Source organism: Nycticebus coucang, chromosome 12 (genome assembly GCF_027406575.1).
Source record: "Nycticebus coucang isolate mNycCou1 chromosome 12, mNycCou1.pri, whole genome shotgun sequence".
NCBI lineage: Eukaryota > Metazoa > Chordata > Mammalia > Primates > Lorisidae > Nycticebus > Nycticebus coucang.
The window spans coordinates 58,588,102-58,611,089 of record NC_069791.1 but is presented as its reverse complement, the minus strand read 5'-3'; the positions used below and the strand labels follow the sequence as shown (position 1 = coordinate 58,611,089).

Sequence of the window (22,988 nt, the reverse complement as noted above, 5' to 3'; positions counted from 1 at the left end):
AATGAAAAACATAGTGATAAAATGAAACAATGAATCATTAACAACTATCTCTAACAGTTTCAATTGGAAAGCTATAAAAAAAAAATAGCTCTGTCAGCAATCATGAACTATCATGGGTAATTTTAAACTATAGTAGGATATTAATTTATGTCTTAAGTATTATGGGTACTCATATACACATATATGATTTAATAAATTAATAAGCTATCCCAAACCACTAGAGAAAACTCTGTGAATAATTTAATTTGACAAAGCATCTAGGGTAAAAAGAATTACTGTGGATGAGATTACAAACTAATACAGCCTTTTGGAAAAGAAGTATGGAGGATCTTCAAAGAGCTAAAAGTAGACCTGTCATTTGATCCCACAATCCCATTATTAGGTATCTACGCAGAAGAAACAAGTCATTTTACCATAAGGACATATGCACTGGAATGTTTATTGTAGCTCAATTCACCATTGCTAAGATGTGGAAATAACCCAAGTGTCCATCTACCCACAAATGGATTAATAAACTGTAATATATGTCTACCACAGAATACTATTCAGCCATACTGAAAGATGGGAGATTTTACATCTTTTGTATTTACCTGGATGGAATTGAAGAACATTCTCCTAACTAAAGAATCACAAGAATGGAAAAGCAAGTATTCAATACTAACAGGAAACCAGCAGATAAACAACTAAACCACCACATGAGAAAAAAACACAACTAAATTCAAGTGGGGCCGGGGCGACGCCTGTGGCTCAAAGGGATAAGGTGCCAGACCCATATGCCGGAGGTGGTGGGTTCAAACCCAGCCCTGGCCAAAAACTGCAAATATATATATATAATAAATTCAAGTGGGGGAGGGAGAGGGAGGAGGGAAGGAGTTTGGTAAGCTCTCATCTAACAGGCACTATGTAGTGGTATATGGCACGCCTACTGGATGAAGGGCTCAACTACAACTTGGATTTTACCTAATAAATGCAAACAATGTAACTTAATCATATGTACCCTCATATTAATCTGAAATAAATAAATAAAAATAAATTTGAGAGATATTGAGCAAATAAGAATTACTGTTGTTTTAAAACATAATACAGCTCATTTGCATGGTTTCATGCTATCCAGAGTTAAGACAGGTTAGTAGATGTGACCCAAGCTCACCAATCAGTTAGGGGAAGACTTACACTGGTCACTCGACGGTAGATCTGTGCAGCATTTTGGCACTCCGAGTATGGATATTCAGATGTAGCCATCTCAAGCATGCACATCCCAAAAGCATAAACATCAACGGATTCATCATATTTCTCCTCATACATCTCAGGGGCCATGAACTCTGGGGTACCTTAAATTAAAATAATAATTCAAACTCAATGCCACCAGAAGCTTCAGGTGTTACAGTGGGGGAAGGGGAAATCTTCTCAAAGTCAGTCTGCACTGTCAAATATTTCATAGAAGAGCTTCCACTGGGAGGCCTTTATAAGACACTGGAACAGGGTCGAGTGTCTGCTTGTTCATTTACTGTTTAACATTAATTCCTATTATATGCTATGTCAAAATACAACCTTGGCTGAAAGATAAACATAACTTGACAGGGTAAGAGACTAGCAATAAACAAAGCAGACATAATGGCATCTATGTATAAGATAAGATGACGGATTTTAAAAGATCAAAATACTTGTCTGCCCCCTACTGTATGGTAGCTTTAAGGTTAACACTTAGTGTCTGGCAATTAACACTCCTTTTGACTAGTTTCACTTTTCAAAGAGACTTTGAAGTCAAAACTCTGATAACCAGTAAGTTTTTTTAAATGATAAAATAAAATGTAACTGTTTACAAAGGTGACTCACCCGAGTCCTTTTCTTCACATACTTAACCATCCTACCCACAGTATGCAAATAAGCCTACTATAGATACAAGAAATAAACTGAGGAACATCTTACAGTCAAAAAAACAAATACACACATACACAGGCTGGGTGCAATGGCTCACGCCTGTAATCCTAGCACTCAGGGAGGCCAAGGTACGTGGACTGCCTGAGCTCACTGGTTCGACACCAGCCTAAGCAAGTGCTAGACCCCGTCTCTAAAACATAGCCAGGCGTTGTGGTGGGTAACTGTAGTCCCAGATATTTGGGAGGCTAAGACAAGAAAAATCGCTTGAGCCTAAGAGTTTGAAGTTGCCGTGAGTGCTGATGCCATAGCACTCTATCGAGGGTGACAAAGTGGGGAAAAAAAAATACATACACACACAAATCTAGTACTCAAATAAAGACTGATTATGAGCACAGATCCCACAAGACTAGGTTTTGTGATGCTTTCAAAAAATAAGGTCTATATACCTCAAATTACAGAGCATTTCCCAATAACAGGCTTGTATACTGTAGTTAAATAATCAAACAAATAACAAAAACTTTGAATCCAGAAATTTGAAGAAGCCAAAGAAATGTTTCCTCTGAAGACAAAAAGGAAATTCAGTTTTTAAAATAATTCCTTCCCAACTCTTCTTACTAATGTGCTATGAGGAAATGTAAAGTTATCATTTCAAATCCTAGGTACATAATATTCCATGGAAAATACTGTTTTTGTAATGATATACAAATAACTGTTGTTTCATGCTTTTCCTATTAAACCTCAAGTCTAGCCCAAGTAAAAATTAATGGGTTTCTTTTGTTGTCACCTTTGTGGGGATGGTGGAGAAGAATGTAAAAATTAGATTTTTAAATTGTGATATCTTCTTCAGAGAATGAAAACTTATTAAAATAGGCATTAAATTATTTTTCCAGTTGCAACTATGTATAGTTAAAAATCTGAGAGAACACAGCCTTATCCTTTTGGTAGGTGATTCTCAACAGGGTACAACTCTGTCCTCCAGAGGACATATATAGTAATATCTGGAGATATTTTAGGTTTTAATAACTAGAGGCAGGTAGAGCAGGGGTATACTGCTGGCATCTAATGGGGAGAGAGAGATCAGGGATCCTGCTAAAGAATCTTACAATGCAACAAAGAATTGTCCAACCTAGAGTCTCAGTTCTAAGGTTAAGAAACTCCATTGTAGGTAGTTCATAACTTCTGAAGAGTGGGAATAATTGATAAACTTTTCAGAATGAACTACCATGTTTATTTTCCCATTTTAAAACAATGGGAACAATACCTGCTTTAAAAGGCAGGTAAATATATAATACTATACACACACAATCTGAATATTTTAGAGACTAGGTCTTCCTCTGCCACCCAGGCTAGAATATAGTGGTGTGGATCATAGTTCACTGCAGCCTTGAACTCTTGGGTTCAAGTGATCCTCCTGTCTCAACCTCCAGAGTAGCTAGGACCATAAGCATGCACCCCCACACTCAGTTAATTTTTCCTATTTTGGTGCGGAGATGGGATATCACTATATTACTCTAGTTTTGAACTCCTGAGTTCAAGTGTATTCCTCCTGCTGTAGCCTCCTGAAATGCTGGGATTACAGATGCGAGATACCTGTGCCAGGCTTTAATGAACATTTTAGAAACTAAACTACATATACATTCTACTTCTTTATGAAGTGATGCACCGTATCTATTATACAGGGATCCATAAAATTTGTGCGCAATTTAAAATAGTTTAACAGTTTAATATGAACTTCGTGGACACCCTGTATAAACTATATAACTTAATACATAATAATAAATGGTATCAACACTATGATTCAATAAGATTGCTATTAATACATGGGGTTTTGTTAATGAAGTTCACCTTACTTCTCTTGATGTAATTCTGTAAACACCAATAGTCTTTAAGATGATTCTAGAACAATAAATATAGGGAACTTTCTATCTCGTAAGTAAAATTGATCACCTCTCCACTGGCTATGAACTTTTAAGTTTATTTGACTAAATAAAAGCTCTCACAGGCCCAGGTTTCTAAATAAAAAGATGCCAAAAAAGGCCAGCCAGGCTCCAAGGTACACTTGAAACATACCTATCACGCTCTTGGCAAAAGAAGCCCGCTTCAGGGTTGCCAGACCAAGGTCTCCAATCTTGACTGAGCCTGTAGGGCCAGTGATAAAGATGTTGTCACATTTAAGATCCCGGTGAATAATAGGTGGAGTTCTAGTATGAAGAAACTGAAGTCCTTTAAGGATCTGACGGCACCAGCTTCTTAGAACTTTGATCTTCATTACTTTAAACCTTTTCAAGTACCTGGAAATAGCAAGGTACACCAAACAAGTTATCAATGATATGAGTTTGTTGCCTTGAAGAATTCCATTAAATTCTAACATACCTGAGATGGGAATATCAAATTTAGAATATTAAGATTCAGTAACTTTAAAGGACAGTGATACTTTTTAGTAAAGTTAAAGGGGTGGGGTAGTTTAAAATGAAAAACTCTATTAAGGGACACAGAAAAGTAAGTCTGCCAAATACTTTTTGATCTAAACAATTACAGTATTAGGTAACTAGTTTTTTCTTAAAGGAATGGAGTATCAAGTTGGCTTTATCAGCATTAGCAGTACTTAAAATATTTCAAGGCCAAAAATATCTAACTAGTAATTTGTAAGAGAAGTCTGACAACAAAGCACAAAAAATGAACTCCTTAAAATGAGTTCACTGTTAGCATGATTATGAGGCAGAGTCTTGCTTCTATTAAATACTTGAGTAGCTCTTATCAAATACAGATATATTCACAAACTCAGTCAAAAACATACAGAACTATTTGAAGGTTCTAGAGAGCAGTCAAAATCAGTCATAAGTTGGATGAGATGAAGGAAAGCACTACTTGAGCTTCCTTCTTTCCATAACTTTTCACCTAAGAGAACAGCCCCATCTGACTTTGCAGGTCTGCTAAACCCCAGTCAGAAACAGTAGACTCCAGTGGCACCCGTCACTCAGTGGGTAGGGTACTGGCCACATACACTGAGGCTGGTGGGTTTGAAACCAGCCCAGGCCAGCCTAAACAACAATGACAACTGCAACCAAAAAAAAAAAAAAAATTGGCTGAGCATTGTGGCGGGTGCCTGTAGTCCCAGCTACTTCGGAGGCTAAGACAAAAGAATCACTTAAACCCAAGAGTTTGAGGTTGCTGTGAGCTGTGCCGCAACAGCACTCTACTGAGGACTGCATAGTGAGACTCTATCTCAAAGAAAAAAGAAATAGTAGACTCTGGGATGACCATAACATTGAGGATACTACTGTCCAACAGAACTTTCTGGAATGATAGCAGCCATTAGCCAAATCTGACTCTCTCTCTCTCTATATATATAAATGTAGATTAATTAAAATTAATTTTTAAAAATCTTTCCTTCAGTTGCCCTATCCGCATTTCTTTTTCTTTCTTTTCTCTCTCTTTTTTCAGACTCTGTCTCACTTTGTCACCCTTGATAGAGTGCCATGGCATCATAGCTCACAGCAACCTCAAACTCCTGGGATCAAGTGATGCTCTTGCCTCAGCCTCCTGAGTAAATTGGGACTACAGACGCCTGCCACAACACCCAGCTATATTTTTTTTTTTTTTAAGAGACAGAGTTTCGCTCTGGCTTAGGCTGGTCTTCAACTCCTGAGCTTAAGTATGGTCTCAAACTCCTGAGCTCAAGCAATCCACTCATCTCAGCCTCCCAGAGTGTTCAGATTACAGGCATGACCCATGACGCCTGGCCCTAGCCACATTTCAAGTGCTCAACAGCCACATCTGGCAAATGGCTACTTATTTGGACAGTGCACATTATAGAACGTTTTGATCATTGCAGAAGGTTCAATTGGACAGTAGAACTCTTTTTTTTTTTTTTGCAGTTTTTAGCCAGGGCCAGGTTTGAACCCACTGCCTCCAGTACATATAAACAAGCTCTTAATTATGTACATGTCAAATAAATCTTGGCCAGGTGTGTGGCTCACGCCTTTAAACCTAACACTCTGGGAGGCTGAGGTGTGAATATTGCTTGAGGTCAGGAGTTTGAGACAGCCTGAACAAGAATAAGACCCTGTCTCTACCAAAAATAGAAAAACTAGTTAGGTAGCTAGGTATTGTGGCAGTCAACTGTTGTCCCAGCTTACTTGGGAGGCTCAAGCAAAAGGATCACTTTGAGGCCAAGCAAGTTTGAGGTTATCGTGAGCTGTGATGATTCTATGGCACTCTATCCAGGCAACAGAGTGACACTAACAGATTCCAATCAGCCCAATTAATGCTAAATGAATTAAACAGCTTTAGTTGGGCTACTTGGGATATGTGCCCCCTGCAGGAAAGATATAATTTTGGGACTGAGTTCCAATGCATATGTTATCTAGAAATATTAAGGAAAAAAATAAAGAGCACTAAAAAGTTTAACTATAAAAAGATTGCATTTTCCTTTTAGTAGCTTTAAAATACATAGGACCAGTTTACAGGAAGATCTATAAGACCATGATATATATGATTCACTTACACATTCTATTAAATAGTTACTGTATTTTTTAGTTTCTGAATTTGTTTGGTTCCTTTTTATAATTTCTATTCTGTTTTTCTACCTCTATTTGTAGAGCTGAAGATTTTCCTTCACTGTAACATTTGCCTGCCATTTTGTCTTGTAATTTTGTGGAATAGATATTATACTTCCATTTAACCATGAGTTGCTATAATTTTTATGTCACTGTATCATATATGAAAATTATACCATAAAGAAAAGTGTTAGACATAAAACTTTATTCATGCAAGGCTCTTACATTATACAAGAAATTTTATAGTATTAATCCTATATCTTACATGAAATTGGACATGTAATTTATTTAATTCTAATCTGGGAGAGCATGCCTGTAGTCTCAGCTAATCTCAGCAAATGATTGTCCCACTCTCAGTCTCCCAGCGTTGCATCCAGAAGTATAAATCTAGCTGGGGAAACATAGGGAGACCCTGTCTCTTAAAAAAAAAACAAACATGCAAGGAGATCCAGATTTAAATAAAAAAGCTAGCAGCACAACTAAAATAAAAACTTACTTTGTTTGGGTGAGATTTTTTTAAATTAAATCATAGCTGTGTACATTAATGCAATCCTGGGGTACAATGTGCTGGATTTATATACAATTTGAAATATTTTTTTCTTTTTCTTTCTTTTTTTTTTTTTTGTAGAGACAGAGTCTCACTTTATGGCCCTCGGTAGAGTGCCGTGGCATCACACAGCTCACAGCAACCTCCAACTCCTGGGCTTAAGCGATTCTCTTGCCTCAGCCTCCCAAGTAGCTGGGACTATAGGCGCCTACCACAACGCCCGGCTATTTTTTGGTTCAGCCCGAGCCGGGCTTGAACCCACCACCCTCGGTATATGGGGCCGGCGCCTTACCGACTGAGCCACAGGCACCGCCCAATTTGAAATATTTTCATCAAACTGGTTAACACAGACTTTATGGCATTTTCTCAGTTATTGTGTTAAGACATTTATGTTCTACATTTAGTAAATTTCACATGTACCCTTGTAAGATGCACCGTAGGTGTGGTCCCACCAATTACACTTCCTCTACCCATTCTCCCTCCTCCTCTCCCCTCCCTTTCCCATTTTCCCATTGGGTGAGATAATTTTTAAAAACTAACAGCAAAGTAGTTTTTATGGTCTAAAAAAATGTATCAAAATAGTTACTGTTGGAAGGTGAGAGAAAGGCTGCTTAAGAAGAGGCATTAAGGCCATTTTCTGATATGATCAAAATGTTCCATATCTTAATTTTGGTTATACAAGTGAATGCCTTTGTCAAAACTTGCTAAATCAGCGGCGCTTGTGGCTCAAAGGAGTAGGGTGCCAGCCCCATATACCGGAGGTGGCAGGTACAAACCTTTCAGCCCCAGCCAAAAACTGCAAAAAAACAAACAAATAAATAAATAAAAGTTAAAAAAAAAAAAACTTGCTAAATCATACAATTATGACTCATGCTTTTGATTGTGTATAAGTCTTTACTGTAAAGAAAAATCATACAAATATTAGAGCTCTAGTTAATGAAACACATACTTAACAGTTTAAGGGTGAAGCATACTAATATCTAAAATTTATTTTGGAATGACTAAGATAGATTGATAGGAGATGAAGAGACAGACACATTTTGGTAAAGCAAATGTAGCAAAAGGTTAACAGAAACTCAATGGTGACCATGTGTATGCTCATTGTATAATATTTATTTATTTAGAGACAGAGTCTCACTATGTCGCCCTCAGTGGCCTCACAGATGACAGCAACCTCAGACTCTTGGGCTTAAGTGATTCTCTTGCCTCAGCCTCCCAAGTAGCTGGGACTACAGGCGCCTGCCACAATGCCCGGCTATTTTTTGGTTGTAGTTGTCATTGTTGTTTGGCAGGCCCGGGCTGGGTTTGAACCCGCCAGCTCTGATGTATGTGGCTGGCACCCCAGCTGCTGAGCTATAGGCACCAAGCCAATTTTTTTTTTAATTTATTTATTTTTTTGAGACAGGTTCTCACTTTGTCACCCTCAGGAGAGTGCTGTGGTGTCACAGCTCATAGCAACCTCAAACTCTTGGGCTTAAGCCATTCTCTTGCCTCAGCCTCCCAAGTAGCTAGGACTATAGGCACATGCCACAATGTTCAGGTATTTTTTAGAGACAGGGTCTCGCTCTGGCTCAGGCTGGTCTCGAACTCATGAGCTCAGGCAATCCACCTGCCTCGGCCTCCCACAGTGTGAACCACCACGCCCAGCCCTCATTGTATAATTCTTCCAACTTTTCTGAATTGAAGATTTTTATGCTAAAATGTCGATAGCTTTATTTGTCATTCTTCCTTATTTTTAACCAAAATTCTTCCTATTTTTAATTAAACAGCTTCATCTACCACTAACTTTATATTTTTTTCTTTTTTTAACTATTCCCATAGCACCTCTCCACTTATAGAAAACTTACATATCCTTTAAGGGCTTGCTTAAATCTTATCTTTTTGGTAAAGACTTTCAAGATCATCCCAGCCAGAAGGAAGAAATCACATCTTCTTCTCAATTACTATTAAAATGAAAATTACCCATATACTAATGATTCAGATTACATTTTGGGAACTTAATTTACAGAACACATGTATAAACACGATTACCGTAGTACTGTTTGTAAGTACAAGAAGGCATATGCTGAAAGTGAGAAGTGGTGCTAAAAATAGGAGTAACGGTTAACACCAAGTTGATCGACCACTTTGAGAGAGAAATGTGACAACCAGGCACTACCAGTGCAGAGAGAACATAAAAAAAGCAAGCACACTGTGGTCATCATGACTGATTCTTGCTCAATCATATTGAAAAAGCAAGCCCAGTAGTTGAAAAGCTCTACCCTCATAAGCAGAGCTCCTAACTGGCTTTTTAATACTGAATATTTTCTTATAAACTGGTAATTAACTCATAGTTAAATGAGAGTAATTATAGTACCTATTTATAAAACTGGAAAACTAAATGCTGAGCACAATGGCTGCCAAATGTAACAGTTACACAGTAGAGGATATTCAATACAAATAAAGAACTGTTAATAAAGAGATGTTATAAAAAGGAACCAAATGGTTTGGTGCTTGTAGCACAGTGGTTAGGACACCAGCCACATGCGTGGGGGGCTAGTGAATTCGAACCCGGCCCAGGCCTGCTAAACAACAATGGCAACAACAAAAAAATAGCTAGGCATTGCGGCAGGCACCTGTAGTCCCAGCTATTTGGGAAGCTGAGGCAAGAGAATTGCTTAAGCACGAGAGTTGGAGGTTGCTGTGAGCTGTGATGCCACAGCACCTCTACTAAAGGCAACACAGAAAGACTCTGTCTCAAAAAAATTAAATTAAATTAAAAGGAACCAAACAGAAATTCAGGAGCTGAAAACACAATAACTAAAGCTTCGCTAGTGGGTTTCAATAGCATATTTGAGCACAAAGAAGAAAAAGGCAGAAAACCTGATGAAAGGTCAATTGAAATTATTCAGCCTAAGGAGCCTAAAGAAAAAGCAAGGAAGAAAAATAAACAAAGCCTAAGAGATTTGTGGGACACCATCAAGATTACCAATATACTGGCTCGGCTCCTGTAGCTCAGCAGCTAAGGCACTAGCCACATACACTGGAGCTGGCAGGTTTGAATCCAGCCTGGGCCTGCCGAATAACAATGACAACTACAACCAAAAAATAGCCCGTTGTGGTGGGCTACGGTGGTCCCAGCTGCTTAGAAGGCTGAGGCAGGAGAATTGCTAAAGCCCAGGAGTTTGAGGTTGCTAAGAGCTATGACGCCACAGCACTCTACCGAGGGCGACATAGTAAAAACTGTCTCCAAAAAAAAAAAAAAGATTACAATATATGTATAATAGGTGTCCCAGAAGAAAAGAATAGTAAGGATATTTGAGAAATAGTATTACAGATTTCCTAAATTTGACAAAAGATACGAATCTATACATCCAAAAACCTCAACAAACTCCAAAAAGGAAAACTGCATTTAAAAAAAAAAAAAAAACAATTGAAAAAAAAGAAAAGAAAACTGCAAACAGATCTACATGATACATACTATTGAAAGAAAAAGACAAAGAGAATCTTGGAAGTAGCAAGAAAAAACTCATCATGATCCAGCGGATCCTCAATAAGATTACGAGTCAATTTCTCAGTAAAATCCATGAAAAAAGCAATGGGACAACATATTTAAAGGGATGAAAGAGATAATAACCAACCAACTCCCATCCCAAATGCCAACCAAGAACTCAACAGCCAGCAAAATTATACTGCAGAAATAGAGGAGAATTCAGATATTACCAGATAAGCAAAAGCTGGGGGAGTCTGTTAGCAGCATAACACTGCTATAGACAGTAACTTGAACCCCAAAAAATAAATACAATCTCTGGCAAAGGTCACAATATAGCTAAATATGCAAATCAGTATTAATGTAATTTGGTTTAAAACTCCCTTTACTTCCTACATGTTTTAAAAGAATGCATAAAAAAAGTTATAAATCTAAGTTAGTGGGCACATAATGTAGAAAGACAAAATTTAAGACAACAAAATTAAAATGAGAAAGGGGTGAAGGTGTTTAGGAACGAAGATTTTGTATGCTAATATTAAAGCTAGGTTGGTATCAATTCAGACTAGATTAATAGAAATTTATGATGCTATATCCTCTAAGTAATCAATGAGAAAATATCCAAATATACAAAAAAAGGAAATGAGGCCAGATATGGTGGATCATGCCTATAATTCTAACACTCTGGGAGGCTGAGGCAGGTGGATTACCTGAGCTCAGGAGTTTGAGACCAGCCTGAGCAAAAAGTGAGATGCCTATCTCTAGTAGGGCTTTGCAGGTGCCTGTGTTCCCAGCTACTTGGGAAGCTGAGGCAGGAGGATCACTTGAGCCCAAGAGTTGCTGTGAGCTATGATACCATAGCACTCTACCCAGGGTACAAAGACCCTGTGTAAACAAAAAAAGAAAGAAAGAAAATAAAAAGGGAATCAAATAGTACAAGAAACCAATTAAATGTAAAAAAGCAGTAGTGGAGGAGAAAAGAAACAAAGGTACAAGACATGCAGAAAATAAATAGGAAGATGGCTGAAATCTTTCACCACTACTAATTACTTCAAATGTGTTAAATTCTATCAAGACAGACATGGGCAGAACGGATTTAAGAAAACAATAAATCAACTATTTGATATCTATAAGACATTTTAGATCCAAAGACACAAAGCAAACAAAAGGAAGGAAATATTCCATGCAAACAGTAACCAAAGGAGGGTAAAGTGGCTAGACTAATACCAGACAAAATGGACTAAATAAAAAAATGATACAAGAAATAAAGAATACAACATATTGATACGAGGGCCAATCTACAAAAAATAATAATAATTTTAAACATACTCACAAACAATAGAGACCCTAGATACATAAACATTGACAGAATTGAAGAGAAAAATTAGGTCTATAGTCAATAGATGGAGCCTTCAAGACCTCATTTTGAATAATAGCTAGAACACAGATCAGTAAGTAAATAGAGGACTAGAATACACCGCTCAACAAAAGCTGAATACACATTCCTTTAAGGACACGTGCAATATTGCTTCAAGAAATTGCTTGACAAAAAAAAAAAGTCCAGGACCAGAAGGCTTCACTGATGAAAGAAAATTAACACAAATACTTTTAAAACTCTTCCAAAAAGTACAAGAGGAAAATAATTCCAAGTCATTTTATGAGACCAGTATTGTCCTGATACTGAAAATATCAAAAGAAAACCACAGGCTAATATCCCTTATATTATCAAACAACATATTAGCAACTGAACCCAACCACATAGTATAACAAAAAGGTACTTAAACACAAGAAAATTAATCTGTATAATACCACACAGGGAGTAACCACATGATTATTTCACTTGAATGCATAAAAGTGTTTGACAAAATCTAATGCTGTTCCATGGGAGGCTGAGGCAGATGGTTTGCTTAAGCTCAGGAGTTTGAGACAAGCCTGAGTAAAAGCGAGATCCTGTGTCTACTAAAAATAAAAAAACTAGCCAGGCACTATAGTAGGCAATTGTAGTCACTGGGAGGCCGAGACAAAAGGACTGCTTGACCTTAAGAGACTGACACCATAACACTCTACCCCAGGCAACAGAGACTCTGTCTCAAAAAAACAAAACAAACAAACAAAAAAAACCCAGATTGGTGGCTCAGCGCCCATAGCACAGTGCCTATGGCACCAGCCACATGCATTGAGGCTGGTGGGTTCAAGCCCAGCCCGGGCCAGCTAAACAACAATGACAACTACAATAAAAAAAATAGGTAGGCTTTGTGGCAGGTGCCTGTAGTCTCAAGTTACTTGGGAGGCTGAGTAAAGAGAATCACTTAAGCCCAAGAGTTTGAGGTTGCTGTGAGTTATGACACAATAGCACTCTACTGAGAGCGACATAGTGAGACTCTGTCTCAAAAAAAAAAAAAAACCACACTGAGAATAATCGAGAACTTCCTCAACATGATAAAGAGCATTTATGAAAAACCCACAGTTAACATACTCGACTCCCCTTCACTCTTTTACCACTGAGATCAGAAATTCAATACTAATCAACACTGTACTATAAGTTCTAGTTAGAAAAGGAAGGCTCAGCACTTGTAGCTCAGTAAGTAGGGCACCAGCCACATTTACTGAAGCCAATGGGTTCCAGCTGGGCCCCAGCCTGTTAAACAACAATGACAACTGCAACCAAAAAATAGCCAGGCACTGTGGCAGGTGCCTGTAGTCCCAGCTACTTGGGAGGCTGAGGCTAAAGATTTGCTTAAGCCCAAGAGTTTGAGGTTGCTGTGAGCTGTGATGCCACAGCACTCTACTGAGGGTAACATAGTGAGACTCTGTCTCTACAAAAAAAAAAAAAAGAAGAAGAAGAAGACAAGAAAAAGAAACAAAGGTATCCAAATTGGAAAGGAAAAAGTACAACTCTCTATTTGAAGATGACATGATTCTACATATTAAAACACCACACACACACACACACACTATAATTCAACACACTTGTAAAAGTACAAAATTAACATGCAATTAACAATTTGAAAAGGAAATTAAGAAAACAAATCCAGGCTCAGCACCTGTAGCTCATTGGCTAGGGTGCCGGCCACATACACTGGGGCTGGTGTGTTTGAACCTGGCAAACAACAATGACAACTACAACAACAACAAAAATAGCTGTGGTGTTATGCCTGTGGTCCCAGCTATTTGGGAGGATGAGGCAAGAGAATTGCTTGAGCCCCAAAACTGAGGTTGCTGTGAGCTATGATGCCATGGCGCTGTACCCGGGTCGACAAAGTGAAACTCTGTCTCAACAAAAACAAACAAACAAACAAAACAATTCCATTTGCAATAGCATCCAAGGATCTAAGAGTGCATTTAATCAAAGATCTGCATACTAAAAACTACTAAACACCACCAGAAGAAATTAAAGACGACAAATGGAAAGACACACTGCTCATGGATTGGAACACTTAATATGCATTAGCAGACAAATATATATACTAAGGAAACAGAATTATGAGTCCAGAAATAAAGACCATACATATATGTTTAAATGATCTGTGACAAAGTTGCCAATGGGGAAATAATAATCTCTTCAAATAAATGGTATTGGGACCAATACCGTTGACATCCATGATGATACCATAGATATCATCATGCAAAAATGTGAAATCAGACTATACCTCACAGCATATACAAAAGTTAACTAAAAATTGCAACAGCAACCTAAATAGAAGAGTTAAATCAATAAAATTCTTATATGAAAACTTAGAGGTAAATCTGCATGACATTGGTTTTGGCAATGGAATAACAGATATGACACCAAAAGCACGAGCAACAAAGACAAAGGAAATAATCTGGGTTTTATCAAAATTAAAAACTTGATACATGTCAAACAAGCCAAATCTGAAAAACCAAGATTCAATATGTTTCAAAATCTAATACTTTATAAGCTCCAACCTAACTTTTAAAGAAAATGCTCATTTGAGTATTTTGAATTTTAGGATTTAGGATACTGAACCAGTAAGCATAGTGAAAATATTCCAAAATCCAAAAATATTTGAAGTCCGAAACACTTCTGTTCCCACACATTTTGGGTAAGGAATACTTAACCTGTATATATAGCATAGTACCAAAAACGTAAAAAGACAAAGTATAGGAGAAAATATTGGCAAATCATTTATCTGATATAGGCCTAGTTTCTAGAATATATAAAGAAGTTTCACATAAATGAAGAACAAAGAGACAATCCAACTTAAAAATGAGCAAGGAACTTAAATATTTCTCCAAAGATACAAAAATGGCCACAATAGCATTTTTTTTTTTTTTTTTTTTTTGAGACAGAGTCTATGTCACCCTCGGTAGAGTCAGGGCTCACAGCAACCTCAAACTCCTGGGCTTACGCAATTCTCTTACCTCAGCTTCCTCAGTAGTTGGGACTACAAGCTACCACCGCAATGCCCGGCTATGTTTTGGTTGCAGTTGCCATTGTTATTTAGCAGGCCCGGGCTGGCTCAAACCCACCAGCCTGGGTGTATGTGGCTGGCACCCTACTCACTGAGTTATGGGCACCAAGCCAACAATAAGCATATTTTAAAAATACTCAACATCATTAATCCTTAGAAAAATGCAATCCAAATCCATAATGAGATACCATACCACATCTAGAGGCATGGATATTAAAAATAATAGTGCTACACTTCCTCAAAAAGTTAAACATAGAATTACTATGACTCAGCAATTACACTCCTATGTATATAGTCAAAAGAAATAAAAACATGAGCTCAAAAAAATATTTGTGCACAAATATTCATAGCAGTACTACTTGCAATAGCCAAATGGTGGAAACAGCACAACTATTCATCAATGTATGGTATAAACTGTGGTGATTTCTATGCAATAGAAAATAATTCAGTCATAAAAGGGAATGAAGTATTCATAAATGCTACAACACGATGATCCTAAATAAACATTTTTCATGCTAAGTGAAAGACCACAAACACAAAGTTCACTTCATACACTGTATAATTCCATTTATATAAAACATCCTGATTAGATAAATCCATAGAGACAGCAAGCGGGATAGGAGAAAATGGAGAGCTGTTCCATGGGTATAGACTTTTAGTTCTGTGAGATAAAAATATCTGGATATTGCACACAAAAATGTGTATGTATTATTACTACTGAACTGGATGCTTAAAAACAGTTAAGATGATAAATTTTTATGTCATATTTTTTACCATAATAAAAACATCCCATCCACAACTACTGGCAATGAGCTAGTCCAATCCTTTGTTTTTCAGATGGGGAACTGAGACCCAGAGAAGGGTAGCTACATGTGTAGCACAGGTGGGAGTAGAAGTCAGAGCTCCAAGTCTAGTGTGATTTTTACGATATCCTCTTATTGCCAATAGCCTCTGAGGGTCAGAAACTAAAAAAGATGATAGGAAAAAAAGAACTTTAAATGTAATAAGAAAAATGCCTAAAAACTTACATAATATGCAATTAAGGACTAACTATCCTGCACAGCCAGGGTGCTAAGGAAAATGGGAAATAACTGCTTAATGGGTACAGCATGCTCTCTTGGGGTGATGAAAATGTGGTGGTTACAAAACACTGCGATGTATATGAAATGCCACTGAAATGTACACTTTAAAATTGTTAATTTCATATGTGAATTTTCCCTCAACTTAAAAACTAAGCGTAAGTTTTCTTCCATCTCCTGATCCAATTTTTTTAACCCATACATTCTCATTTCATTTTTCGGGAATGGGTATTACACATAGTATTTGTTTTAATTAAGTTTTAATGTCAGTATATATGTGGAACAAAGGTCGAGACTCAAAAGCTCCAAAAACCATGTATTCTGGTACTAATTTCCATTCTGTCCCAATTTGCCTTGCCTTATAATACCAATGGTCCTAGTTAGTCTGTATTCTTTCAGTTATAAAAGCAGAATTTATACGTAAATCTCTTAGGAACCTCAACACGAACTATCATTTTCTTTAAAATTTTTAATTAATGCGTACGTAATAGTTGTATATATTTATAAAGTATGTGATGCTTTGATGCGAGCTTACAAAGTGTATTAATCAAATTATGGTAATGAGAGTATCCATCACCTCAAACATTTACTATTTGTGTTAGAAAAATACCAATTCTACAATTTTAGTTATTTTAAAGTATACTATAACTTTTTGTTGACCACAGTCACTTTGTTGTGCTATCACATATTGATCATTCTACCTACCTATATTTTTGCACCCATTAATCGTATCTGTTTTATCACCCCCATCCCTCTACTCTTCCCAAACTCTGATAACCATCACTGTCTCCATGAGACCAACTATTTTAATCTTTATATGCCACGTATGAGTCAGAATATGCAAGATTTGCCCTTTTTACTTTTTTTTTTTAAACAGAGTTTCAATCTGTTGCTCTGGGTAGAGTAAGAGCAACCTCCAACTCTTGGGCTCAAGTGATACTCTTGCCTTAGTTTTTCTATTTTTAGTAGAGACGAGGTCTTGCTTTTCTTCACACTGGTCTTGAACTCATGAGCTCAAGTAATCCACTTGCCTCAGCCTCACAGAATGCTAGGATTGCAGGTCTGAGCCACGGTGCCCAGCCAAGATTTATCTTTCTGTGCTTGGCTATTTTGCCTAACATAATACCTAACACTCATAACACAAATGTCCAGAAGTGTTTCCCCCATGTCTTAAGTATACTTAACATGTACTTAATGTTCTCCAGTTTCATCCATATTGATGCAGATGACAGAATTTCATTCTCTTTTATGGCTGAAAATCATTTCACTGTGTGTATGTGCCAATTTGTTTTTACACATTCATCTACGGATAGATTATTAGGTTTATTCCAAATATTAGCTATTGCAGCTAGGGAGGCCAAGGCAGGTGGTTTGCTTGAGCTTAGGAGTTCCAGACCACACCACTCTACCCAATGGACTCAGACTCCATCTTTAAAAAAAAAAAAAAAAGGGTGGGGGTGGGGGTTTTCCAAATATTAGCTATTGCGAAAAGTGCCGTAACACTAGTAGTGGGATTGCTGGGTAATATGATAGTTCTTTCTCTTTTTAGTTTCCTGAGGAACCTAACTTACATTTCCACCAAAAGTGTTATGAGGAATCTCCTTACTCCACACCCTGGCTAGGGTGAGATGATATTTTGTAGTTTTGATATGCATGTCTCTGAAGACTAATGATGAGTACTTTTTTATATGCCTGTTGGCATTTCTACATCTTTTTTTGAGAATCATATTCAGATCTATTGCTTATTTTAGAACCTATTATTTTTCTCTGTTGAGCTGAGCTGAGTTCCCTCTACATTTTATTAACCCCCTGTGAGATGGGTGGTTTGAATACTTCCTCCCATTCTATGAGTTGTCTCTTCACTCTGTTGACTGTTTCCTTTGCTGTGCAGAAGCTTTTTAGATTAATGTGATCCTATAAATCCAATTTTGCTTTGGTTGCCTGTGCTCTGGGGATATTAACCAAGAAATCATTGCCAGATAAATGTCCAGGAGTGTTTCCCCCATGTCTTTCAGTAGTTTCACAGATTCAGGTCTTAGATCAACTTTGATTAAGTCTTTAATCAACCTTGATTTAATTTTTGTGTATGGTGAGAGATAAGGGTCCAGTTTTATTCTTCTGCATATGAATTACCATTTTTTCCCAACACCATTTATTGAAAACACTGTCCTTTCCTCAATTATGTTCTTGGCACTTTTGTTGAAGGTAAGTTCAATATAGATGTTCATTTATTTTTTAATTCTCTCTCCTGCCCTATTGGTCTTTGTGAGTTTTTATGCCAGCACCAGACTGTTTTGGTTATTACAGCTCTATAGTATAATCTGAAGTCAAGTATTATGATTTATTGTCATTTTTTTCCAGTTTTGGTTCCTTTTGCTCAGGATAGTTTTGGCTACTCTAGGTCTTTTGTGGTTCCATATGAATTTCAGGATTTTTTTTCTATTTCTGTGAAAAGTGTCGTTGGTATTTTGATGGGGATTGCATTGAATCTGTATATTGTGGGTAGTATGGACATTTATCTAACAACATTGATTCTTCTAATCCAGGAGCATGGAATTTTTTGTGTGTTTTCTTCTATTTTTTTCATCAATGTTTCATAATTTCCATTGTAGAGATCTTCTATTTCTTTGGTCAAATTCACAGCTATTATAAATGGGATTACTTTCTTAGTTTCTTTTTCAGATTGTATGCTGCTGATTTTTGGATGTTGATTTTGTATCTTGTGACTTTACTGAATTTGTTTACCAATTCTAATAATTTTATAGTTGTTGTTTGTTTTTGTTGGTGCCTTTAGGGCTCTAGATCATACTGTCTGCAAACAAGGATAATTTGACTTCTTCCTTTCCAATTTGGACGTCCTTTATTTCTTTCTCTTATTTGATTGCTCTAGCTAAAACTTCCAGTACTATGTTGAGTAACAGTGGTGAAAGTGAGTAATCTTGTCTTGTTCCAGATCACAGAAAGGCGGCTTTCCATTTTCCCCCACTCAGTATGATACAAGCTGTAGGTCTGTCATATATACCTTTTATTATGTTATGTTTTTACTGTATCCTGTTTTGAGATTTTTTTTTTTTTTACCATAAAGGAACGTTGAATTTTACCAAAAGTTTTTCTAGCATCAATTGAAATGATCATATGGTTTTGTTTGTTTGTTTGTTTTGAGACAGAGTCTCACTATGTTGCCCTCAGTAGACTGCCATGGCATCACAGCTCACAGCAACCTTAAACTCTTGGGCTTAAGCGATTCTCTTGCCTCAGACTCCCAAGTAGCTGGGACCACAGGCGCTCACCACAACACCCGGCAATTTTTGTTGTAGTTGTCACTGTTGTTCTGGCATGCCTGAGCTGGGTTCAAACCTGCCAGTCCAGGTGACTGTGGCTGGCACCCCAGCCACTGAGCTACAGGCACTGAGCTGATCATATGGTTTTGTTCTATGTTCTTCTAATGTAACACATAGCTGATTAATTTGTTTGTATGCTAAACCATCCCTGCATCCCTGGGATGAATCCACTTGATCATGATGAATAATATTTTGGGGCCAGGCAAAGTGGCTCATGCCTGTAATCCTAACACTCTGGGAGGCCAGGATAGGAGGACTGCTTAAGCACAGGAATTTGAGACCAGTCTGAGCAAGAGTGAGACCCCGTCTCTACTAAAAAAAAGAAAGAAAGAAAATAGTCAGGCGTTGTGGCAGGCACCTTTAGTCCCAGCTACTTGTGAGTCTGAGATAAGAGGATCACTTGAATCCAGGAGTTTGAGGTTGCTGTGAGCTAGGCTAGTTTAAAAAAAAAAAAAAAAAATCTTTTTGATGTGTTGTTGAATCTGGTTTACTAGTATTTTCTTGAGGATTTTTCTATGTTCCTCAAAGATATAGGCCTACAGTTTTTTGTTGTTCTTGTGTCTTTGCCTAATTTTGTTATCAGTGTGATACAGGCCTTGTAGAATAGTGTGGAAATATCCCCTCCTCCTCCATTTTTTTTTTTTAATAGGTAGCATTTCTATTAGTTTTTCTCTGAATGCTTGGTACAATTCAGGAGTAATGCCTGGGCTTTTCTCTGATGGGGGACTTTTTATTACTGCTTCCATCACATTACTCCTTACTATTTTATTCAGGTTTTAGATTTTGTCCCAGTTCAACCTTGGAAAGGTTGTATACGTTTTAAGAATTTATCCATTTCTTCTAGGTTTTCTAATTCATAGGCATGTACTTGCTCATAGTAGCCTCTTAATGACCCTTTGAATTTCTACAGTATGTTATGTCTCCTTTACCATCTCAGATGTTTACCTGGTCCTTTTGTTCTTCTTAGCCTGGCTACAGGTTTGTCAATTTTGTTTATATTTTTAAAAATCCAACTTTTCATTTCATTGACCTTGTACATTTTTTTCTTTCCATTTTGTTTCTGCTCTGATTTTTTTTTTTTTGTCTTCTACTAATTTGGGGTTTAATTTGCTCTAGTTATTCTAGTTCTTTAAGATGTATCATTAGTTTATTTGAAAACCTTTCTGCATTTTTGTTTTTTGAAATGGCTTTACTCTGTTGCTCCAGGCTAGTGTGCCATGGCATCAGCCTAGCTCACAGCAACCTCAAAATCCTGGGCTTGATCAAATGATCCTTCTGCCTTAGCCTCCCAAGCAGCTGGGACTACAGGCACCCACCACAACACATGGCTATTTTTTCTGTTTTTAGTACAGATGAGGTCTTACTATTCCTCAGGCTAGTCTCAAACTCCCGAGCTCAAGCAATCCACCCAGCCTTCCAGAGTGTTGTATTACAGGCGTGACCACTGGCCCTAATCTGCCTTTTTACTTTTTTGATGTAGGCACTTATCATTATAAACTTTGCCCTTGGTAATGCTTTTGTTGTATCCCAGAGGTTTGGGTATTTTTTTTACTTTCATATATTTTAAGAAGTTATTTAATTCCCTTCTTAATTTCTTTACTGACTCCCTGGTCATTCAGGAGCAAATGTTTAATTTCCATCTGTTTGTATAGTTTCCAATATTCTTCTTGTTATTGATTTCTAGTTTTATTCCATAGTGGTTAGAGAAAATAATTGGTATGATTTCAGTTTTTTTTTCCTTGTTTTGTTGCCTAACATATGGTCTACCCTTGAGAATGACCCATGAGTCAAGAAGAAGAACATGTATTCTATAGCTGTTGGATGAAACATTCTGTAAATATCTATTAGGTCCATTTGGCCCACAGTACAGATTAAGTCCAATGTTTCTTCATTAATTTGTCAGGAATATCTGTCTAGTGCTGAAAATGGGGCATTAAGGTTTCCAACTATTATTTTATAGGGGTCTACCTCTCTTTTTAGCTCTGATAATACTTGCTTTCTATACCTGGGTACTTAAATTTGGGTACATATATAGAAGATATATCCTCAATACAAATAAAAACCAAAAAAGAGGAGTAGCTATACCTCTATCAAATGAAATTGCAAGACAACTATAAAAAGAGATGAAGATCATTACATAATGATAAAGAGATAGATCCATTTTTTCAGTTTGTTCATTAGCTCCAGAATTTCTTAATTTTTCTTATTTCATTATCTTTGCTAAATTTCTCTGATAAGCTTCTGAATTCCTACTCTCTGTTGTCTTGAAGTTCACTGAGCATCTTCAGAACAGCTATTCTGAAATCTTGGTCTGAAAGGTCAAATATCTCCATCACTCTGTGATTGGTCACTGGTGCCTTATTTAGTTTGCTGGGGGAGGTCATATTTTCCTGGATGTTCACTGATGTCTGGGCATAAAAGAGTTATGAGATTTATTCTAATCTTCATGCTCTGGATTGATATGAATCTGTCCTTCTTGAGTAGGCTTTCTACGTATTCAAAGAGAACTGAGTGTTGTAATCTAAGTCTTTGGTCACTACAACTGTTACTCTTGCAGACTCCTGGTAGCAACGCCTTGGTGGATATGGGTAAGACATGGAAGAATTCCCTGAATTACCAAAGTCTCACTCTCTATACAAGTCTGGTAGAGTTGGGGGAGGAGTACCATGGGTACTCCCTCATGGCCACCACTGCAGGGACTGTGCCAGGTCACACTTGACACCAACTCATTCTTGCCCAAAGCCCTTGGTAACTGCTGCCTGGCTACCTCTGATATTTATTAAAAGCCCCAGAGTTTTTTAGTCACCGGGTGGTGAATCCTGCCAAGACAAGGTCCTTCTCTTCAGAACAAGAGGTTCCCTTTCTGGCTAGCCTAGGTATGGCAGTGGCGTCTAGGAACTAAGACATGAAATCAGAGGCTTCAGGAGTCTGCTTGGTACTTTACTGTGGCTGAGTCACTACCCAAGTTGCCAAAGTCCTTTGTACCCTTCCTTTCTTTTCCCCAAGCAGAAGATGACTCTCCTCAAGCTGCACTGCCTGGATTTGGAGGAGGGGTGACACAGGCACTAGACCACCACTGCTGGTCTCAGTGGGTTACATGCCCACTGGCATAGGATTTGGGATGGGGGGAGGGTAGTGGGCAATGCAAGACAGTCTCTCCTACAGTGCCTCTTACCCTGATAAAATGTTAAAACCAAGTACCATGATCACTTACTTGGTTTTTGGTTCTTCTGAAGGTGTTTTCTTGTATGGACAGTTGTTGAATTTGGTGTTCCTGGGGAAGAATGTTCGCTAGAGGGCTCTAACTTAGTCATCATACTCTGTCCACCTCCTTTTTTTTTTTTTTTTTTTTTTTTGGCAGTTTTTGGCCAGGGCTGGGTTTGAACCCGCCACCTCCGACATATGGGGCCAGCGCCCTACTCCTTTGAGCCACAGGTGCCGCCCTTCATTACCTTTTAAAATGTTGTTTTTCCTCAGTTTATTCTTTCCTTTTAAATAATTAAACCTAATTAGGTCTTTTGACTCCTTATTTTAATATTTTGTCTTTTTCTGCTTTCTTCATATTTATTCTTGTCAATTCTATTTAGTCTGTTGTTTATCCTAAGCATTGATGCTTTGATTTTAATGTTTTTGTGTTTGTTTGTTTTTTTGAGACAGAGCCTTAAGCTGTCACCCTGGGTAG

At 37.5% G+C, this 22,988-nt stretch overlaps 1 protein-coding gene across 4 annotated transcripts in view; it reads right to left on the bottom strand.

Moving 5' to 3' along the window:
• WNK1 (WNK lysine deficient protein kinase 1) overlaps nucleotides 1-22,988 on the bottom strand; it is a 163,546-nt gene that overhangs the window by 80,001 nt on the left and 60,557 nt on the right. For all 4 annotated transcript variants that reach the window (XM_053557119.1, XM_053557114.1, XM_053557115.1 and 1 more), the window contains exons 3-4: nucleotides 3,952-4,172; nucleotides 1,174-1,331 (exon numbers count right to left, since the gene is read on the bottom strand). In XM_053557119.1, the coding sequence (XP_053413094.1) occupies nucleotides 1,174-1,331; nucleotides 3,952-4,172 (379 nt within the window). The remainder of the gene's footprint in view (nucleotides 1-1,173; nucleotides 1,332-3,951; nucleotides 4,173-22,988) is intronic.